We start from the raw sequence: 22,824 nt of genomic DNA on the forward strand, positions 1-22,824 counted from the left end.
AGGCTTTGTAAACCCTTAAAAGTATTTTAAAGAAAAAGTACGATTTTAGTTAATAAAAGTTGCAAATTTCACTTCATGTTTTAATAGTACATATTAAATAATAATACATAATCATAAGATAAGAGCCCTAAACCTTGTATCACAATCAATGATAATAATTTAATTAAAATCAGCGTGTAATTTTACTATGCATCCAGTTATCTTTGTGCAAGAATGCAATTCAATTTAGTGTTGTAAATAATTAATATGCAGCATTTGAAATTGAAAAATATTTTAAAATGATTCTGTATTGGTCCCAAATTGTACGAAGAATTCCTATTAGTGTAATAATTAAAATACAACTTTGAACTTTTTCATAAACTATGGAATAAATCTCATTATTTTTGACAGATTATACAAATTCTTTCCTTCCTAAGCTAATAAAACAAGAATCATTGTTAGAAAAAAATAATAATATTAACCCTAAAATTACGGTTTTTTTGTTTTGTAAACTAGTCCAAAATTGCCAAAGACAATCTGTAAATTGTCTTATCATAAGTGATTTCTAAATGTTCTAAACATTTTCTCAATATGATAAATATAATATTTTGGCAATTTTATCTTGGTTTACAAACATGTGACAACCGAAAGTTTTGAAAACACATTACATTAATAAAAATAAACAAGATAGTTCAGTGCCACTCTGTTTAAGTGTACATATTTGTTTACAATCGCATTAACAAATAAGAAACGATATTTTTGTATTGTTATCAAATTATAACAATATTTAATATTTCATAAAAATTAAACAGTAAACGTGCGATTTAATGAATATTGTTTATATTCATTGCACTCATTCTTTCGACTGTGTCACGCTAAGAACTAATTGACAATAGAAAAGTCTGATACAACTCTTCCGAAGGGGATCATAGTTAGGAGCAACGAATAGCTTCTTGCCCCTCAGATGAACACCAATATTTAATAAGCAGAGAGCATTCCTTTTGCAACACTTCTTCAAAGGATACGAGAATATTGCACTGCATTATCGCCTTGGTCGTTTCGAAAGCCTGCAATGAAGAGTAAAAAATATATAAAAACTAGTATTATACCCGTTGAAATATATATAATTAAATTGATCTTATTCTAAATATATAAATTTCTTGACATTGTTGTACTATACATAAAATTAATATTTTGTATTTTATAAAATCAAAACAGTATGCTACATTAAGCAATTGAATGAAAACCTTGAAGTGCGATAAAATTCATAGCTCCGCTCTAATCTGTATTTGCAGCATTGATAAAAGTGGTCACTGCACTTGCAACATACACTATAATTATTTTAATGACTACTGAAAAGCTAAGACAGTGCATGTCTGTCCAGAAAGATAGTGTACAAGTGGATTATAGTTCCGAAACAGTGAGTTATGGTGTGACTATTCTATACTAGATCTGGCACATCAAATAGTGACATCAAAGTCAAAAAAACGCACTTGCTGAATTTATAATCGAAAAACTGACTGATTGATGCCTGTCAGGCAATGTGATATGATTCCTATAAATAATTGTTATTGGGGATAATATCTGGGTTCCCTACCATCAGCCGGAAAGCTAGCGCAGTACCTGAAAAAATTCTACACACATTCAACTACAGGAAAGACTAAGAAAGCACATCCTCAAGCTGCTAATGTGAATTTTATACAACTCTGAGATTCAAGTATAAGTTTTTGCATACCACTCAATTTATCCGTTCCTTACCTGTTTATGATACTGAGACATATCCTTAGCTATCTTCAACAAGCCTTTCGTAAAAGTACCAGCGGGAAGCACGCTGGTCACAAGTCCGCAGTTCAGAGCTTCGGAAGCAGTCAATATTTGACTTTGATACGTCATCCGTTTAATCTGAAATGTTCCAAAGATTATTATGAATAAACACAAACAACAATATCAATTCTCGGTCAAACTCCAACCATTTGAGGGCATATGTGCCGTTTGATATTCAACAAAGATAATCCTTCCGGTGGCAACATTTGTCTCGTTGTCGGAATCATGCAAAACGACGCTCGTTCCGATGCAATAACTAGATCGGCTAGGCTCAACAACGAGACGCCGAATCCGGACGGTTGGCCATCAACGCCCATGATGACAGCCCCTTTGAATTTACGTACCTGAGTTATCAATTCTCTGAAAACATAATCAGGGCATTGAGATTATTAATCATGAATGTGTAAAAAAAATATAACAATTAATAAAATATCAACCTCATATGGGTTACAAATTGATTGGCATGAAACTTCTGCATGTTCACGCGCGTATGCAAGACCGATCGAAGGTCCAAGCCCTTGCAGAGTGATCCGTTTTCGGACGTTAGAAGAATGACATCGTATTTGTCTCTATCCACGTGAGAGATCGCATTCGCCAATTCTTCAAAAGTCTGTAACATAAATAAAAAACTGTATTTTGCCACTTTGAGTGTATGTTCGTTATACGTATTTTATAAGATAAATTTATATGCATTAATAACAGTAGCTTCCGTTTATTGTGACAGCCAAAATATTATGAGAGCCACCAACCGAAGATACATACAAAGGAAACACATAACTATATATATATTTTACAATGAAATATATGATTAATACATTGCATACCAGGCATTATACCTAAAAATGCGACGGGGCTTATTTGCGAAAATTAGAACTTAAACTTTTTTATAAACCATCACACTTTTAATTAGTTAACGTTTTAACGTCAAATTTAAAATACAGTTACGCAATGATTGTTCTTTATAATCACAATAGTAGAATCAGTAAAAGTCAAACTGTGGATCACGTACCAATAAAATAAAAAATAAATTTACGTTTAGAATCACCAAATATACATTTATTGGAGATGACTTGTTCGCTGTTATTCTGGAAGAAACGAACGGATACCATAATCAAAACTTTTAACAGATACAAACCGCAAATAAAATCTAAAAAATGGGTGGATGTAACGGTACCAGAATTAAAAAAAGTATTATGCGTTGATATTGCTAATGGGCTTTGTGATAAAAGGCTCATTAAAAATCAACAAATACACTAATAGAAACTCCAATATTTACAAAAACCATGAGTCGAAATAGGTTTTATCAAATATTACGCATTTTTCTAATAATGAAAATGTTCCTGATAATGCAGGGTGACTATTCAAAGTTAAAAAAATAATTGAATATTTCTCCGAAAGATTCCAAGGTATGTACAAACCAAACCAAAACATATCTCTCGATGTGGGTATAATTCCATGGCGTGGAAGATTGAATTTTCACATATACAACCCTAATAAGATTCAATATCATATCTAACAGATAATGAATACAAATGGCACCATCTTTATATGGACAACTTTTATAACAGTGTTGAAATAGTAAAAAATATATTTAAAAAAAATAGAATCTGTGGTGGTACCCCATAGGGAAGATTTGGAGTTTACCAGAAAATCTGAAAAAGGCAAAGTTACGTATATTTTAAACCAAATATAAACCGTATGGTAAAATATTGTTGCAACTGTGGAAAACGATAAAAAGTCGAGATATCGGAATGATTTAAAATACACATAATTCAGAAATAGTAAATACCGAATAAAATGATAGAATTGGACTTTTTTTGAAAAAGCCAATATGTATAGTAAATTATAATAAATATACTTCCATCTGTGTTGATATTTTTAATCCTTCTTTAATCGTTTTTGCTTTAAATGGTAGTTTCTCTGCCTCCTCATTGCTACTATCATCTGACTTGTTATTAGTTAAAGCGATTTTTGTTAAGTTTTTATCTAGCATTTGGTCAAGTAAGATCTCGTCAATATCTTCACGCATAATATTTTGGAAGAAATAATCGCGCAAAAAAAGGTAATGGTGCCGGCAAAAAAAATAAATCGCGTAAAAAGAGGATTGGATGTACATAAAAGGAGTAGACCACACTGATCAATACCTCTCATATTATCCTATATATCGAAAAACCAAAAAGTGGATGTAAAAGATTGCCAATAAAAGTGTAAATTTGAATATTAAAATAATATTTTATGACTATTGATGAGCATCGCAAAATTTTCGATAGAAGACAAGAAACAATCAGAAAAAGTGGGAGATTCAGAAATGGAGGCAGAATTTATGCCATCTATATACCTTTGACATTCAGAAATGGTACTGTTCCTTCACTTCGGAGACTTTCAGGTAGTCTAAAACAACACTAATTGGTCAAAATAGCACATAACAATAGAAGTGTAAGAAGAAGATGCAAATTTTGTCCCACGGAAAATAAGAAAAGACACTATTTAAATGTGCAAAGAATGTAAACGGGCTTTACATGTTGGAGAACGTCTCTCCTCATGACATTTGAAAAAAACTATTAGTACCATTTAAAAATAAGTATAAAATTAACACTCGTTATAAATGTATAATAAATCTCCATTTATTCATCTGACACTTTTTCATTATATAACTAATTATTGTGAAAAGTGATTTACAAGTGAAAGATAGTATAATATTTGTGTATGTGCCTGGAAAATTTCGAATTAGTATGGACTGAATATTTGATTGCAATTAAATTATATATCAGCAAACTCGTAGTAGTAAAAATGTCGTTTGTTTTTATTTCAGATAAACATTTGCAACCAATCTTAAATTATCGCAAATACCTCAAAACCAAAAGCTAAAAAAATACTTATAATTTTTTGTTCCTTCTACTTTTTAGTTGTGATTTTTTCGGACACGAATTTTGGGTACAGGAATTTTTCAGACACTGATTATTCCGGACAGGATTTTTGCAGACACTGATTATTTCAGACAAAAAAATATATTAAATATTTTATTAAAAAAAAATTAGGGTAAACATTTGGATTTTTGAATTTTTAATTACCGAGTTCAATGTAGCAATCAACTTGAATGAATGAATCAATATTTTTACTTCATGAAAAACCACAAAAAAACGACAATCTCGAGTTTGTTTAAATCTCTTCAAAATAATAATAGTGACATGTAATAAAATAAATCCCTCACGTAACTTTAAATAATAAGCAACATGTAGAACTATAAAATGAATAGTTTCACTGGATTATGATGTATTTCAGTGTATCAATGAAAATGTGAAATTATTATGAAACAAATTATTACACCAGTAACAAAATTATAGTATAGTTATTAAAACTTAACTAATGATATTTAACTTGAAATAATAAAATAATCTGTAAAGTTTATTTTTAAATGTAGAAACCCATTTTTCTCTTAAATAGTTAAAAATGCTTTTATCGCGAGTGAAACTGGCCTTTTTTATAGATAAATTTAAATAAAAAAGGTAAAATTTGCGCAGTATTTAGCTTAAATCCGGTAGTGAAACTGCCGGCTAACGAGGCTCGAGGACAATTTTTTAATCTCAATGTGTCCCCCGACTTGCTTAAAGTTGGATAGTCCCGCTATAGATGAACGAACAATAATAATATAATATTTGCATGGAAGGACAAAAAATTGTCACGGTGTGCACTAGGAGTGGCTCATTGAATATGTACTATTTCTATATAGTAAATTCATATATTGTGTAAAGAAGTACAAGAACAAATATAATCAAACATCCAAGTATGTAAATATGTAAGTAACTGTAATGTAAATACATAAATATATTTAGTGTTTCATAGTATTATAATAATAAAAACAATAAATTCCGTGAGATTAAAAATATGTTGAGTGAATTATAACGGTGAACGATTAACTAAAACATTCTTTCTAAATATTTTGTTCAGGTAGTGGTCCCAACATCTGGTATGGGTACAGAGTATACCCTAAATTGTGATAAAATAAATTGGACCACAGTGGGTTTAATAAGAAAAAAGTATTGGACTGCAAAGGGTTAATATTTGTTTGAATAATATCTTATTGGATTAATACTCGTCAAGTTTTGTATTCAGTATACTAAAAACGATATCAAAAAACATAACCTTTCAGTATGAAATATACTGTGTCATATTCTATTCATATAAATTAAAGTAAAAATGATTTTTGATTTAACAAAGAAAAAAATCTACCTTTATATCGTACAGCTCCACGGAAGCTTTTACATTCAAATGTACTATATTTTCGATACATTGTACCGAAAGCTGCGTATACGTGCAATCCTCAAAACCGACATCGTCGCCATATTCGGCGCTGATTCTCTTGGCTTGACCTTTGTCGCTACTGTTCTTTTTCCTTTTATATCCTTTCATTTTTCCGTCGGATATATCTCCGTTTTTAGATTCGTTGCCGATCCACCCGGAGGCGTCGGGATTATCTTTCGAAAGATTGAACGACGACGAGTCCGTCGGAGATTCAGGCTTCGACGAGAGGCAATCGCTCGAAAACGACGACGAAGAGTGCCTCCTGATAATGCGAGATTCGTCCGGGACCGTGTCGTTGGATAACGATGTTCTGATGCCCTTGGATTTGGACGGAGTTTTGATGCTGTCTTTTCTCGCCCGGAACGATTTCTCGTTTACGGAGTTGGCGACGTTGAAAACGGTCTTTTTCAAAATCTTGGCTTTGTTCATCAGGGTCTTACGCTCTTTAGAGATGGAGATCATGGATTTTTTATTGGGCTTTATGTCTATCTCGGGAACGTTGACGTTGTTATTGCTCCGTTCTAATTGATAAATCATATTGATCGCTCCTTCGTCCATCAATAGCTTATCGACTTCGGTCATCTTCTTCTTTTTGCTCGGCGTCTTCGGAAGCGGCAAGACTTCTATATCGTTATTATTTTTGTTCTCTCTTATGATGAACCTGTTCATGGTCTTGTTGGCGATTTTGTCTTCCGGTTTCTTTTTAATAGCGCTGCTGGCTAACTTGAACGTATCGGGATTGTCCGGATCCCAAATAATCTTCCTCTTGATGATTCTTTTACTGCTTACGGTGTTTTCTTCGAAGTTGGTCTCTTTTTTATTGTTGGCATCGGCTTTACCGGCCCCTTTTTCAGCATTATCATCGTCGGACCATTCGTCGACGATAGAAGATATGTCGGCAATTGGCGTTTTGGGACGTTTCGGAGACTCGACGACGTCTTCTTTGGTGATCAAGTATCTTTTTATGATTATCGGAGTTTTAGATTGACGCTTATCTAACGTTTTGTTCAGCGTTTTCGGCGCTCTACGTTTAGATGTCAATTCTTTCAATTGCTTTAAAGCGAGTTCGCTCTCCACTTTAGGATCCAAAATGATCTTGAGGCTCTTAGGCCTAATCGCGGTCTTATCGTGGCCGTTTTCTATTTTGGATTTAGGCAAATCCGAAGAGTTGGAGTCACCCTCCAAAATAGCTAATAAATCGGCCGTAGATTTGGGCTTGGATATTGGCTCGGGAGCCGGGACGTTATCTTCGTCTCGAACGCAATGCAGATCTGCCAGTACGTTATCGATCATGATGGAGTCGGTCAATTTGGTGGACTCTTCGCTCGGCGCTGCGATCTCGACGGCGGTAGGCGCGGATTTAACTACGTCACGAGCGCGATGCAGATCGGCCAGCGCGCTATCTATCGTTAGTTCTTTGGGATCGTTCGCTATCATGCTGAGTTTTTCGTCGTATATTTGTATCATCTCTTCGGGCGTAACGTGGCAGGGTCGAGCGCTGGCGATCCGCTTCGTTTTGTTTCGATTCGACTCTACGGGCTTGGAAGCGTCCGTCTGGGGCTGTTGAGTAATCGGTGCGTCAAAGTTGGAAGCGTCGGCATCGGCGTCGACGGCGGTCGGGGTGAAATCGTCGCTTATTTCCGCGCCAACGGCGGCGTCCTGCGAGACCACTTCACAGAAAAGCGGTTCATTTTGTACTAATGCGTCTGAAGCTACGTCGTTTTGCGGGGAGGCCTTGTCGCCGGCGTAGATATCGCCGTTGCTCTCCATCACGCTGTCACTATTCGGCCACTTGACAACAAACCATCATGAGGGAAATTTACAATGTTGCCATACCAACAAAAATATAACATCAGTTCACTTCGGCTTCTTCCCACAATATCCAAAAGTGACAAAAAGTGTATAAAATAATTAAATTAACATTGACTACAATTTCTTAAATAAAAATGCAACTAAATTCGAATATTAAAATCTCTACAGGATTAATGTTATTAATGGGGGCTTTTATCCCTTTAGCGCGTAAAGGACGAAATCGACATTACAGTCTATAATTCACCTATCCATAATAAAATCTTCCTTAGCATCAAAATACGTCATCAAGGAAGCTCTTTGGTTGATATATCGACTAAGTTGTTGCTATCGGCCAAAAAACGATAAAAACGAAAATCAAATTAAAACACTACAACAATCTCAAAGAATTATTTTTTATTATTATTTATTTATATGTTTATATGTAATATATTTCAAACAATAAATGATATTTTTGTGCCACTATTTTATCATTTATTATATAATAAATATATTCTTAAAATATGACAAAAGTTTTTTTTTTCCAAAATTTTTTATTTTTTTTTATCAAAACTACTTTTTATGTATAATAAAAGTAATTTTTCAACCCTTAATTCCAAAATAATTAATTTGCGCGCTAAAGGGTTACACAATCTAAAGAAATTAAACGAGAACGAGGCGTGCGTTACCAAACTTTGCACTAAATTTTGCAATCTAAAGTTTAGGGACGGTAATGGTGACGGGTGGCAATTAGACACAGATTGAGCCGCTGCAGTAGTATATTTATTGACGGTTACAGTTGTTTACATTGTAAAAAGGGCGGACGCGAGAAGATGCGTCCGCACGGCAAGAAGGTTGCCAGTGGAGAGAGAGAAAACCATCACGCACTACTCCACTACTCCAGCGCCGACCAGTTTTGGCCATAACAAATCTAAACTCGGCTTCCATAAAAGTAACCACGACAATCACTGCGTTATACAAAAGAACGTACATACCTTCGCAGACCCCGACCCACTTTTTTTGTTGCCCTGGGCAAAAAATATTCTTATACCCGCACTTCACTCTCCGAAAGTTGTCCTAGTGGAAGTTCGACCGAAGTCGGTCAAGGTCGCAGTTTTTCGAATAGCGTTCGCACAGCCGGGAATTTCATACGCGTGCACGCTTCTCAACCTCGCGTATTATAACTACGTGCGTGTTTTAAACACAAAAAAAATTAAAGCCAAATGGAGAAAAAGGAGATGGTGGATGATTGCAATGCACCGGAATAGATAAATAGTGTTAGTAAATAAGACATTTTATGTTGAATCGAGGCTTCACTGTCACTAATAAATAATAAACAGGAAACGTTCAAGTGTGCAACTAATGAATAATTTCTATTATTTTTTAAGGAAAAGTATGGAAAGTCAATTTGCTGAATTGAGATTTTATATACAATATATAGCTTAGGTCTTTCTCTTTATGATACATGCAAAATTGACTGCGGATTTTTGCGGTTTTTAACACATTGCATACCTTAAAAATGTATTATTCTTAAAAATGGGACGGGGCTTAGTCGCGAAAGTTACGACCTAAAAATTTGTTCAGAATCACCAAATATACACATATTTAAAAAAAAACGATACCGGGTATGATAAAATGCTAGTCAAATACTTTTTCTTAATATAAAACAGCAAATTTGTGACATATACAATTTTTTTTTTTTACGCTACGCGGCTAAATTTTTTTATTACGCTACGCACGGCCGTTAAACACGGAATTCCTCTTCCTCGGGCCTACAATTAAAGAAATGTTAACGTCAAATTTAAAATACAGTTTTGTAATGATTGTAATTTTTTAATAATATGGTTACCGTGGTAAAATCAGTAAACGTCAAATTGTGGATCGCGTACTAATGAAATAAAATAAAAATTTGTTTGGAATGACTAAATATATACATATTTAAAAAAACGATACCGAGTATGATAAAATGCTAGTCAAATACTTTTTCTTAATAAAAAACAGCAAATTTGTGACATATACAATTTTTTTTTTTACGCTACGCGGCGAAATTCGCACGACCGTTCAACACGGAATTCCTATTCCTCGGGCCTACAATTAATATTATATATTTGACTAAGAGCACTTATGGAATCAACTAAAGTGGTGAAATAATTTTGGCCGTCCAGATCGGGCAAAAATACCAAACAGTGGCGCGATCGTGAAGACGCCCATATTAAAATTGAATCGTTCTATCTCAGTTTGCGATAAACCATCTCTATCTCTCTCTCTCGTCACGCGAGAGAGCGAAAGGGGAAGTATCTCGCCGCTCGCGCTCGAAGCGTCTTCGGGTATTACTTTCGGAAAGCGAGGGAATTTTCGGAGGCGACGAACTCGGCCGCCTCGACCAAAATTACCCCCAGTTTACCTCCCGTTCGCGGTGACCTCGGAGAACTTGCGAGAGATTTTAGCGCGGGGACAACCGAGCTCGACCGAAGTAAGCCCGAATTTTCACATTATATTTCCCGTCCTTGGCCAACTGTCGCCTACTTTCGGAGAGTGAAGTGGAAGCATTACAGTGTAATGCAGTAATATATAAAAATACGTATAGCTTTTAATTGAATTTAAAAATAACTTTTGTATTTTATTTATTTGTAAACGAGAAAATGGTTATGAATTAGAACTTTGTATTTCAATACATTCATGTGCAGATGTACATCTTAAATATGAAATAAACAATACATATAAAAAAAACTGCAGATGGCAGTAGATATGTATATTTGTGTTGCGACCTCTCCCCTTTGGAGATGGCCGTCTTTTCTTCTCGAAGGACCACCGTCTCTCGACGGAATTAAACGCCTCTAACCATAGAAATGCTTTATTATCAGAGTTTACATCCTCAGAATCCTTGCTGACGCACGGCCACACGCCGTGACAGCTGAGGCGCCTTCAGGTTATTTATACACAAAAAACCACGCACGGCCATAACACACTTTTATTCGGCCATGCATAAATATGTAAAATTGTCGGAACAATTTGTTCTTACCTTGTCATAACCCTTTTAAAGTAAAATTATTGCTTTACAGTATCTACTGACTAGTCCTCCTTATTTGGTGTTACAATCATATATTAAATTTATATATATTTATAATATTATTAAAGGACAAAATAGCTCAGTCCGTAACGTCTCATTCGAATTTTTATTTATAAAAAAATGCGGTATAAACAAATAATTGACCTCCAGCCGTAATGACTCATATTGGTTATCAATTATATTACACATACAAATTTATAATTATTAATATATGTGTCATCGATTCCTAGTCTTTCAGTCTGGTGGTTAATAGTTAATACTTGTAGGTATTCATTATATCTGATTGCCTTACTCAGTTGATACGGATTTACCCCGTCGCAACGCATTGGACTTCCGTCTGTAAGGTTACATCGAAAGATATACTAAAAATAAATAAAATAATAATGATAAATTTGATATTGCGTGCTGTTGATATATTTTATTACTTTTTAGTGTTACAATGCTGAAAAATATATATGTGATTAAAAACCTTTAAAAATTATTGATATATTTGTGAGTTTTTTTATCGGCGCATTTATTACACTATTTTCTATATTTTTTAATTTAGTAACTTTGAGCATGATAATACAATAATATTTTTACACTGGCAACTTTTCTCAAAGGCGGCGATTTTGCTTAAGTTTGACGTTTGAGTTTCGAGTGAAGAATTCTTATTTTATAATATTTTGCTTCAATATTATGAATTGGACTTGGCGCCAACACAGGAGTACTCCGTTACGAACTAATGCAGAAGTTTTGGCATTACTTGATAAAGCTAATAAAATAGCAGCCATCGAAGACAATGAGAAAATAGTTACTGATACAAATGCAGTGGACCAATCGAGCTTGAAGAACGAAGCAAAGGTTACTGTCAACTCAGGAGGAGATCAAAGCTACCGCGTTTTATGGGCAAAGCCTTCGGGGCGCAAGAAGCGAGTTTGGGAAGGCGACGGTTTCCTAAGTGTGAAAGGAAACTTAGGAACGCTGTGCGATGAAGACGGACAAATAATGGCTACTGCACCAATGCCTCCGTCCAATCTGTTGACGAGTGGTTATATTTTTAAGTATGAATATAAATATATATGTATACACTCATTGTATATGTCATTTGACGGCTAATTTGATCAATGTTCATACTTTCAGGTTAGGATCGAAAGAAGTGGAAATAGTCGAAGAATATTTCGGTGACGGGCAAATGCCCAAAGGGGGCTCAAACGACAGTAAGCCATTTTTTAATAATAGACAAAGTAAAAAGGCCAAACCGAATAACGCCGTCATCCACATTCCCACCTTTCGCGGCTTAGGAAAGCCTCTCCATCACAAACATGTTGAACCTTTCGAATTACCTCCGCCGCCGTGCGATCACCAGGTCGTTTATTCGCTATGGTTTAGTATAAAGATCAATTATCATTAAATTAAATCTTTTTGTTTTAATTTACAGTGGAATTTTAACAAGGATAAGAAGACAATTAAAAAGGTAGTAGTAGATACATTTTTGACATCACAACTTAGACCACATCAACGTGAAGGAATAGTCTTTTTATATGAGTGTATTATGGGATATAAATATGAATACACTGGCGCTATTTTAGCCGATGAAATGGGATTAGGAAAAACTTTACAAAGCATCGTATTAATTTGGTAAATAAATATTTTTACGAATATATCGTTAGCTTGGAAGATGACTGTCACAATACAAAGGGAATTAATTTTAAGGAGAAGCATTTCAAAATTATTATCATAACATTAACATCTTAACTGGGATGAATAATAGGAACAAGCGACTTTATATAAGATTGCCACATATTTTAAGCAATATTGAGTTTAAACTCATCAAAGTGCCATAAGCAAGAATCAATTCCATTCCTGACTTTTTTATTATCTAAACCGAATTTTCACCAGTAGGAGGGCTCGAAAAACAATTATCCCTTCTCAGAAGTCAAAAATTCACGTCTAAAGCAATAAAATGACCAGAGTTAAAAATAAATAAATTATTATAGAGGTCACAAAGTTTGATATTTATTGTTTTTATAATGAGTAAAGGTATTTCACGATCATTTTATCATAATCTGTATCGTTTTTATTTTTAAAATATGAAACAAATTATTTTTTTATTTTATTGCACAGTTTGACGTTTACTGATTTTACCATTGTGAATATTAAAAACAATCATTACGAAACTTTATTTTAAATTTCACATTAAAACACCGACTAATGAAAAAGTTATGATGGTTTAAAAAATTAAGTTTAGATTCTAATTTTCGTAAATAGGCCCGGTCACACTGCTACATTTTTAAGATTAATGCCCGTTAATGTGTTAAATTGAAAACATTCACTACTCTTCTACAAAAAATATATCCAGTTGTGACGGTCGTCGTCCAAACTAACAATAAATATATATGAGGGATAAAAAGTATTATCATTATTTTTAGGACACTTTTAAAATACGGACCTTATGGATCACCGATTGTTCGGCGCGTTTTAGTCGTAACACCAAGCACTCTATGCGTCCTTTGGCAAAAGGAATTTTTAAAATGGCTTGGAAGTGAGAGAATTCAACCGTTCGTAGTCGATAACAATAATAAACCGAAAGATTTTAACGAGCAGCGTAATTCTTCAGTCATAATAATATCTTATGAGCGATTATTAAAACATGTAGACGATCTAGAAAAGAGTAACTTTGACTTGATCGTCTGCGATGAGGCTCACAGGCTCAAGAACTCGAATATCAAAGCCGCTCAATCTTTAGATATGCTATCGTGCAAGCGAAGAGTCTTGTTAACGGGAACGCCTTTTCAGAATAATCTACAAGAGTATTATGCGCTGACTGATATTGCGAATCCTGGAATATTGGGTACTTATTCGGAATATAAGGAAAAGTTTGAAGATCCGATACTGCAATCGCGAAATCCGTCGTGTAGTGATGAAGAACACGATATCGGAGATGAAAAAGCTGCCGAATTGCATTTTATTACTTCGACTTTTATATTGAGGCGTACTCAGAGCGTTCTTGAGAATATATTACCACCAAAGACCGAATATATAATTTGTTGCTCTCTGACCGATTTGCAAAAGGAAATATATTCGAACGTCTTGGACGAATGGTGGAACACGCGAGACTTTCAACAAATTTCAGCATTGAGTCTCATCGTTACGTTGAAGAAGATATGCAATCATCTTTCATTGATACGATCAACTGATAAGGAAGATAATACGTTTGATGCTGTCAATAAATTTGTATCTACTCAAGATGTAAATGACGGACATTCTAGCAAAGTGATCATATTAAAAAGTCTATTAATTAATATCATAAAGAACAATGAAAAAGTTGTAATAGTTTCATGTTCGACTCAAGTGCTGGATATTTTAGCGAAAGAATGCGATTCTTTAAACATAACTCATTGCAGGTAAAATATTTAAATTTATTGTTCCTGAAAAAAAAGCCAATATATATTAGTACTATTAAAATTTAACCAAATGTCTCAGATTAAATAACACAATACATAAACTACCTCCACCTGAATTTTGCTCCCAGTTATATCGAATCCTTCAACATTCTTTATTAAAGGTGTTTTGGATACACTCTGTGACATTGCTACATATAAATGACAATGAGAGAAACATTCATTTATTTAGTAAATTCTTACCACATTAGGCTACTGTTATTGTCACTTATTTATTTTCATGTTGAAGGCGAGGCGAATTAAAAATTTTATTTCCTTGAAGGAAAAGTGCAAATCGTTAAGAATTAATATGATTCAAACGCGCCATTCAAGACTTGCCGTAGGGTTTGAATGAGGGTTTCTTTGTTATTTATTTAGCTAATATAGATGATTGTTCATACACTAAACAAATATAATCAAAACATACATATAAAATATAACATAAACAGAATATAAAAAAATAATAATATTATAATTTATTTCTTAATGTACAAAGGTGTTTTTTTATTTCATTGAGGAAACCCGTTACATTTTCATTTTTGCGGATTGTCCTAGGAATATTATTATACAAATTCATAGCTCTGTACAATATTTCCTTGGCCATACTCGTTTTCTTATACCTATCTATCCTTAAATTATCTCTATTTCTAGTATTAAATCTATGTATATCTTTAATTATTATTTAATACTTATTAAAATACTCTGGTAACATATTATTTTTTAATTTATATATAAATATTTGGACATTCATCTTCAGTATTTCTTAAATATCCAACCATTTCAATCTATGAACAAGTTATCATTTATAACTACTTGTAATAAAGCCTCTAGTAGAATGTTTTTCTCTGAATCTCAATTGTTGTTCACATAGAATGTTTTGTGAAATAATAAAATTCTTTAATTGTTTGATTACTACTTCTTCTATCACCTTTTACATACAATTTCTCTTTCGGAGAGTACTTTATTTACTAAATAATATAATTTAGTTCCTAGTTATCCATAATTTTATCAGAACTCCATTCTAAAATATTATTTATGAATTTGGATCATTAATTCAAGATCTAAATGTAACATAATAATATGGGAGTTTTTTCCAAGAAAATTTTAACCGTGCTATAGTAATCCACTTGAATTCAGATAATATCACCATTAGATAACTGGTAATTTCTTATTCGTCCATTATCTTGTAAATCGAATGAAATGAACATACTGCAACTGGCATCATCTCTAAAATAAAAAAATTCACCAAGTTTTATCAATGACAAAGCATTGCAAATCATGTATTTGTGCAGATTAAGATTGTAAATAAAATTACGCTGTTGAAAAATTGCTTTAGGAAGTGAATCAGTGTATTGCATCATAATAAAATAAACATTTAAATTACAGATTAGATGGAAGTACTCCAGTACAACAAAGGCAAAGCATCGTAGATAAATTTAATGTACCGATCAATCAAAAGTATGGACAATCGAATCAATCCTCCGACGTATTATTACTGAGCTCACGAGCAGGAGGAGTCGGTTTATCCGTGCCCGGTGCATCACGTCTGATATTATATGATTCAGACTGGAATCCGGCTATAGATAATCAAGCTATGGCTCGTATTTGGCGAGACGGACAAAAGCGACCAGTTCATATTTACCGGTTTTTGGCTACTGGAACCATCGAAGAAAAAATCTATCAGAGGCAAATATATAAAATGGGATTGTCAGACGCTGTTCTTCAATCGATGAATACAAAGGCTTCACTTAAAATGTCCGATTCGGAGTTGAAAGATTTGTTCACTGCTAATTTCTTAACATTTAGTAGCACACATGATATAATTCAATGCGCTTGCAATAAAAAAGAAGATGATAACATAGATTACGTAAGCATTAAAATAATATTATATTATAACTTAAATTATATATATATATATATATATAATGTTTTAAGGAAAATATATTCGACGAAGAAGATAAGGAAAGTACAAAAGAGAATCAAGATTCAAATTCGGCGAATAATGATAGTTATAGTTTTAATCAATTAAGATTATGGGATCATTTTAAAGCCCCTATAGAATCATCTCAATTAAAGGTAAAATATTTTACTTAATAAATTGAATATAAAAAGTATTATGTATAGTTATATATTTATTATTTTTAGGAGTCATGCTTGGATTTCTCTGATGATTTCATATCTTTTATATTTCGCAAAACACACAAGACAGCAATTTAATAAAATACATTACACTTTTAAAATCTTTAAGCAAAGTTTATTTATTATTTAATATATTTATAATAATTATTTATAAGTCATACTATGTATTATTGTATATTTAAAAGTAGTTCATTGATGAGTTAATATTTATTACAAATATCACAAGGAAACTGGTTCTATTTCTTACTATTAAAACATTGTTTTTTGTCATTAAAAATTTGAGACTAGAAACTGTATATTTAACGTTTATATAACTTTATAGATATATATGTATTAGTTATTATTAATAAAGTATTATAGCATATTTATAATTTGCTTGCTTTGTTAATGAAGTTCATAATGGCCGTGTGAAATTCTTCAGACTTCCACCTCTCTTCTAGTTCGTCGCATTCTTTGACATTGGCCAATATGAGACTGTCCTTTTCGAATGTCTTCAACAACCGTTTCGATTGCAATAATGATTGTTTTGGAAGTGTCGTCATCTTATAAATCTTATTCCAAATTTTTTCCAGCATATCATTAGACGAATATATCTCGGAAACGAGACCAAATTTTAAAGCTTCAGTGGAAGTCATCTTGTGGCCGAAGAGCAACATCTCTGTGGCCTAGAATATATTTATATAATAATAAGACTGTACAAGATTGTTGTCACAAATGCTCAATTTATATCAACTAGAAATAGTAAATTTTTTTATATTGCAAGTTTTAACTCAAAAATAAATCTCTGTTTAATATTGTGACAGTCAATGTCGCTAAAATTTTCAAACATAGTTGTGCCTTCACATTTGTAAAAGCGCCGTTCCATCAATGTTCTAGTATCACTCAATATTCCATTTTTTCAGCTTGAAAATATAAGTAGAGATAAAAATATTAAGTTGTAATTAACTAGATAACCATTTCAAAAAAAAATTGTCGCGTAGAGAAAGAGAAGGCTAAGCTTCAGAGTGGTTGCCGTTTATTATTTACAAGCAGTATTCTTATTATTTTGTATCAAAATTTAATGTTTTTAAATAAATTATTTACCAGCTGCAAGTTAAAAAAGTTCGTTGATATGTTTTGTCGAATAATATTTTTTTATGGACGTTCACCACAATAGCTTGAAAACAACTCGTGTATAATTGTTGAGCATTGTTCTTAAGAGATAAATAAAGTATAACTTTAGTCCATATTAAATCATATTTTCTCAATAGCAGGAAGCGATGAAAGAATTTGGGTATTACCATGTTACCATTTTGACCACAACTGTAGTCAAAAGATATAAGTAATCTCATGGTGCCATCTGTTAATTTCTTATAGGATGTAGCTATAGGTCGAATTGAAGCTGATGCATATATAAAAACAAAACAATTTTGCCGTTAGAATACCTTATTGATTCCGAATATTTTAGGAAATGTATAAGTAGAACATCCTTCTGGACTCAATCCGAGTTTAATAAACGGCGTTTGGATGAAAGCCTGTAAATAAATAATAGATTATATTTTAAAAATATAACTATAAAAATGTATTCAAAACGATTTAAGACCTTATCGGAAGCATAAACGATATCGCACAAGGCCAACGTGGTCGCTGCGATTCCAATCGCTGGTCCATTTATGATCGCTATTAGTATTTTAGGAAAATTTATGAAAGAATCAACGAACGCTAACAAAGAAGACTTGGCTTCCCTAACGGGATCTTCAGAGTCTCTGTCGATGCTTGTCAAATCATTCCCACTGCTGTAATAGTCTCCTTCTCCGGTCAAAACGCTGACAGTTATATCGTCGTTCGTTCCGGCGTCTCTCAAGATGTTGGTGAGAGACTTATACATGGAGATTGTGAACGCGTTCTTCTTCAGTGGCCTGTTTAATTTTATGATTTGAACATGGTCCTTTACAGAGACCAGAATGTCCGATTCGGGCATTTTATCAGATTTTATTAGGATATAATTGTGATGAAAATAAATATAAAATGAATAAATGCCACTGGAATGTTTCGCACTTGTATCACTTTTTGTTTCTCAACTTGAAGTTACTGACATGTCAAATTGACATTAGACGTCAAGTCCAAATTTCAAAGTACAGAATTTGATAAAAAATATAATTTTATCATGATGTGTAAAAGTAACAAAATATTTTATTATATTTATACTAAGTTTTAAATATATTTAAAATAATCTTAGCTCTAAAACTATATATTTTTAATTTTAATCATTTATAGGGTATGTGGAGGGGTCATGGTTATAATATAATTTTTAAGAACAGGGTCGGCTCTGACGAGTGCAGAACCCTACGCAAGAATAAAGCTCGAGCCCCCCACCCCCTCAATAAAAAGGCTATGTAACGAATACAAAATTTATTCAATAATATATAAAATACACTTATATTTCAATATAAGCAGGTTGACCTATTTGATTATTCTAAATCACAAGTAAATTAATTGCAGCACCGGCCGTTGTGCGTCCACCAAAGTTTGCCATGAGAAAGTCAACGTCACTTCAGTGCTACCAGAGTGCCGTCAAGTTTTGCCCATAATATAACGTAAATAAATAGATCTCACAATTATTTTCATGACACGCATAATTTCTTCCTCTGCTTTAAGTCCGGCGTCTATTGCGTGTTCTCTGGACATCCTCTTACGTCGCTTTATTTTCCTCTCAAGTTCAATGCCCCAAGCTGCGCATTTATCATTGACTAAGTTAATTAAAAAAAAGAATGAAGGACAAAGGATAATAATTTTCGTAGTAGATAGCATCGGGTAATGTCCGATCGCTCGATGGATCGATCCGCCCCTGTGTGTAGCTATTAAATCTAAGCTGGCAATAAATATATACACTGGCTACTTTGTGCCTTATTTTCATCACTGTGATGGCAATAAATAAAGCAGTGTCGCCCGACTTGTTCAACAATAGAGTTTAGTCAACAAAATTACGTCTATATCAGTGCATACTATGTGGCCAGCTCAACGTTATCTATCATTCATATTTTATAACACTCCATCCGCTGCACTTAATAACGGTTCAACCGTCACTTTTATTTTTAGCTGCCCTCATTTTCTCTCACACACATACGGCGTATACACACATTCTGCGTCGCCTAGCAATAGTATTCGAACATCTGTAGTGTATCTGTAGCCAACCTAAATAGAAACAGCTCCAGCAAAACGTATCGCGAATAAAATATTTTCACACAGTATAATTATAGATAATTAAATGAAATATAGTATACGTTTATTTAAATAAGTATTACAAATTTAGAGGACGGATTGTTCTGAATTTAATATAGATTTTTTAACATACAATATAAATATTGGTATTTACAAACTGCATTTGCAGCTAGAGTAATTTTGGTTTTTCCCTTTTTTATACTGGTCTAAAATACAAAAGCTTAGACCAAAACACACTTTGTCTTGACAGCTAGCAGGGTTAAAATGTCACTCCAATCTGTTATTAAAAACGGTATAAAATCAATAGTTTTTAATTTTTTTACAAAAAATATACGCATACAACAACGTGCAGCTTAAACAAACATCTATAACTATGATTGTACAGTTTTAAAATTGTTTATATAGAATATTTTGATCACATTTAACTAGAAATAATCGAGCCAATTTTAAAACATTAAAAAGCTAATCATATGTTCCGATTATCCATCCTCCTTCTTATAAAAGACAATCGGAATATGATGTTAGAAAATGAGAGTTAATAACATATATAATGTTTTCTAATATGTATTTTTAGAACTAGGCGTTGAAAACGAGGATCAAAAAGTAAATTATACCGATACAATTGTATATACTGTTAAGGTATAAATGAACTATTATACATTTATAAAGTTTAAAACCAAGATTTAAAATATATTTTTTTTTAAGTTGGAAAAAGAAGAAATAAAAAATGAGCGTGTCATTGATAATGTTTATAGAAACGAAGCAGACGACATGTTTGAAGAAGGTTAATAATATTATATGTACATTTATATTTTATTACAATTTTTTTTATTACTGTATTTTAATTTTTTTAGAAATTCATGATATTAAAGATATATTGAAAGAAAATACTATCGACAAATGCTTAAATAATATCACAGAAACGCACGTAATTGTCAAATTGATTACCATTAATAGTATTTATTTATTCAACAAATAAAATATGATTTATTTAAATTTTCAGAAGCGAGACGATAAACATATAGTAGAGCAATTTACGTGTGATATTTGCTATGAATCGTTTTTACAAAAGAATAATCTAATCCAGCATATTAAATTACACTTAGACTCGTTTATATATAAATGTAAAATGTGTCCAAAACGATTCAACATAAAATGTAAACTTTCAAGTCATATGGATGTTCATAGAAACTTTGTTATTAAAGGATATAGCAAACGTAGAAAAGTATTTAAGTGTAATCTTAATCTTTTACATCACATGAAAATTAATAATGATTTTAAGTGCTTTAAATGCGATAAATGTGGAAAGAAATTTAAAAAAATAGGATACTATGTAAGGCATATGAAAATTCATCATGATTTTAGAGATTTTAAATGCGACAAATGTGATAAGGAGTTTAATACTAATCGAAGCCTAATTAGACATTTAAACACTCATAATGATTCTAAGAATTTTAAATGTGACAAATGCGGAAAAGCTTTTATTAATGCAGCTTATTTATCAAAGCATATTTTAATTCACAGTGAATCTAAGAACTTTAAATGTGACAAATGTGAAAAAACATTTACATGTAAAACTTATCTTTCACATCATAAGAATACTCACGGTGTTGCTATTGGCTTTAAATGTGACAAATGTGAAAGAATATTTAATAGTAAATCTACCCTATCATATCATATGAATAGTCATCGTGTAAATGTGAAAAATGTCTGCTTTAAATGTATCATATGTGAAAAAACATTTAAGAGTAAATCTTATCTTTTAGACCATATGAATATTCACAGTGCTTCTAATAATATTAAATGTGACAAATGTGGAAAAGCTTTTAATACTAGACATACTTTACTAAAGCATATGAATAATCATAGTGATATTTGGAACTTTAAATGTGACAAATGTAAAAAAGCATTTAAGCAAAAGTATGCTCTTTTAGAGCATATGATTATTCATAGTGATTCTAAAAAATTTAAATGTAACATATGTGGAAAAGTTTACAAGCGTAAAAATAGTCTTTCAAATCATCTTACTAGTCATTGTGGTTCTAGGGACTTTAAATGTGATACATGTGAAAAAGCGTTCAAAAGTAAATGCTATCTTTTACGGCATATAGTTATTCACAGTGTTTCTAAAAAATTTAAATGTGACAATTGTGAAAAATCTTTTAAGAGAAAATATAACCTTTCACAGCATATGAATATTCATAATTATTCTACAAAATATAAATGTGATATTTGTTTCAAATATATTAAGAACAAATATTACTTATCAAAGCACATGAATATTCATAGTGATTCTATAAAAGTTGAATGTGACAAATGAGATAAAATATTTGAAAACAAATACTACCTTTTAAAGCATACGGCTATGCATATTGCTTCTAGACCAGAAATATCCGTAGATTCCATTTTCACATCCAATCGTTAAAAGCATTTAATATCACAAAAGCTATGGTTCAGCCCAATTTTTATGTAATTTATACGTTATTATTTGCATTTCCAGTCTAAAATGTTTTAGATAGAATCATTGGTTACTAGATTATATTATTAAATAATAAATTTATATGAAAATTATTGAGATATTTTTTTTAGTAATTATTTAATTTTAGTGACCACAATATGATTAAAGTAAAACAACTTGAAAGCGCAATAATGTTATGAGGTTATGCAAGTGCTTTTAAACAGTTAATCGATACTCTTTTATTTATGTACACAATATAGTAATATGACGTCGTATTATTACAACGTCGATGAAAAATATTATTTAAATAGCTAGCGTTGGAAAATGCATACATGTGTCATTAGAATTTCTACCATAGACATAGAAAAACGCATGTATGCCAAAAAACATGACTAATGCCGATTTAGTTTTAATTTTTTACATTAAGTGAATTATTACAAAAAAATATAATTACAGTTTTAATTTTCGTTATTTTGGAAGTGAATGTATGGAGGAGAGTTAAGATCAATCAAAATAACTAAAGACCTGCCACTATTTAATTTAGTATTACACCATTGCCTATTACTAACACTTCACAAGTTACGTCTAGACCAGTACTTTTCAAAATCAATTTTGCATAAAGATGCCACGTAACCCGTGCT

The 22,824-nt window shown here is 32.1% G+C and overlaps 4 protein-coding genes across 5 annotated transcripts; 2 read left to right on the forward strand and 2 right to left on the reverse strand.

Annotated features, from left to right (window-relative positions):
* Positions 1–66: 66 nt before the first annotated feature.
* On the reverse strand, positions 67–7,982 carry HIPP1 (HP1 and insulator partner protein 1). Its single transcript, XM_088185816.1, has 5 exons — positions 6,034–7,982; positions 2,241–2,413; positions 1,950–2,163; positions 1,738–1,881; positions 67–1,046 (listed from the first exon to the last, which is right to left on the reverse strand). Exons 1-5 carry the CDS (start codon positions 7,873–7,875, stop codon positions 912–914), a joined length of 2,508 nt encoding a protein of 835 aa, XP_088041942.1. The 5' UTR covers positions 7,876–7,982; the 3' UTR covers positions 67–911.
* A 3,585-nt stretch (positions 7,983–11,567) lies between these two features.
* Positions 11,568–16,629, forward strand: LOC148235043 (DNA repair and recombination protein RAD54B-like). 2 transcript variants are annotated; one of them, XM_088186586.1, is made up of 7 exons: positions 11,568–12,006; positions 12,086–12,311; positions 12,384–12,583; positions 13,375–14,349; positions 15,772–16,252; positions 16,321–16,461; positions 16,531–16,629. In XM_088186586.1, the coding sequence occupies exons 1-7, from the start codon at positions 11,642–11,644 to the stop codon at positions 16,600–16,602; spliced, it is 2,460 nt and encodes an 819-aa protein (XP_088042712.1). In that variant the 5' UTR covers positions 11,568–11,641; the 3' UTR covers positions 16,603–16,629. The 2 variants fall into 2 exon arrangements, with proteins under 2 accessions (XP_088042712.1, XP_088042714.1); XM_088186588.1 differs by lacking the exon at positions 11,568–12,006 and having other exon boundaries at positions 12,086–12,162.
* Positions 16,618–18,623, reverse strand: LOC148235044 (enoyl-CoA delta isomerase 2-like). The gene is made up of 3 exons (XM_088186589.1): positions 18,107–18,623; positions 17,949–18,038; positions 16,618–17,189 (listed from the first exon to the last, which is right to left on the reverse strand). The coding sequence occupies exons 1-3, from the start codon at positions 18,482–18,484 to the stop codon at positions 16,890–16,892; spliced, it is 768 nt and encodes a 255-aa protein (XP_088042715.1). The 5' UTR covers positions 18,485–18,623; the 3' UTR covers positions 16,618–16,889.
* Positions 18,624–19,953: 1,330 nt separating this feature from the next.
* Positions 19,954–22,296, forward strand: LOC148235045 (uncharacterized). The gene is made up of 5 exons (XM_088185671.1): positions 19,954–20,017; positions 20,300–20,364; positions 20,431–20,509; positions 20,580–20,653; positions 20,729–22,296. Exons 1-5 carry the CDS (start codon positions 19,990–19,992, stop codon positions 22,043–22,045), a joined length of 1,563 nt encoding a protein of 520 aa, XP_088041797.1. The 5' UTR covers positions 19,954–19,989; the 3' UTR covers positions 22,046–22,296.
* The last annotated feature ends 528 nt before the right edge of the window (positions 22,297–22,824 follow it).

This window comes from Plectrocnemia conspersa, unplaced genomic scaffold, assembly GCF_051122295.1.
Source record: "Plectrocnemia conspersa isolate PC_06_02 unplaced genomic scaffold, ASM5112229v1 ptg000005l, whole genome shotgun sequence".
NCBI lineage: Eukaryota > Metazoa > Arthropoda > Insecta > Trichoptera > Polycentropodidae > Plectrocnemia > Plectrocnemia conspersa.

Bases quoted from the DNA above. Each gene is read 5' to 3' on its own strand.
- HIPP1 (XM_088185816.1), bottom strand. From the start codon at position 7,875: ATGGAGAGCAACGGCGATATCTACGCCGGCGACAAGGCCTCCCCGCAA. The intron at 2,414-6,033 runs GTAGATTTTTTT...TTTATGTTACAG, and splicing joins TGGAGCTGTACGATATAAAG to ACTTTTGAAGAATTGGCGAA. The intron at 2,164-2,240 runs GTTGATATTTTA...TTATGTTTTCAG, and splicing joins CAATTTGTAACCCATATGAG to AGAATTGATAACTCAGGTAC.
- LOC148235043 (XM_088186586.1), top strand. From the start codon at position 11,642: ATGAATTGGACTTGGCGCCAACACAGGAGTACTCCGTTACGAACTAAT. The intron at 12,584-13,374 runs GTAAATAAATAT...CATTATTTTTAG, and splicing joins CAAAGCATCGTATTAATTTG to GACACTTTTAAAATACGGAC. The intron at 14,350-15,771 runs GTAAAATATTTA...TTTAAATTACAG, and splicing joins TTAAACATAACTCATTGCAG to ATTAGATGGAAGTACTCCAG.
- LOC148235044 (XM_088186589.1), bottom strand. From the start codon at position 18,484: ATGCCCGAATCGGACATTCTGGTCTCTGTAAAGGACCATGTTCAAATC. The intron at 18,039-18,106 runs GTCTTAAATCGT...ATTTATTTACAG, and splicing joins TCGTTTATGCTTCCGATAAG to GCTTTCATCCAAACGCCGTT. The intron at 17,190-17,948 runs GTATTCTAACGG...AATATATTCTAG, and splicing joins AAATATTCGGAATCAATAAG to GCCACAGAGATGTTGCTCTT.
- LOC148235045 (XM_088185671.1), top strand. From the start codon at position 19,990: ATGTCACTCCAATCTGTTATTAAAAACG. The intron at 20,018-20,299 runs GTATAAAATCAA...ATGTATTTTTAG, and splicing joins CCAATCTGTTATTAAAAACG to AACTAGGCGTTGAAAACGAG. The intron at 20,510-20,579 runs GTTAATAATATT...TAATTTTTTTAG, and splicing joins AGACGACATGTTTGAAGAAG to AAATTCATGATATTAAAGAT.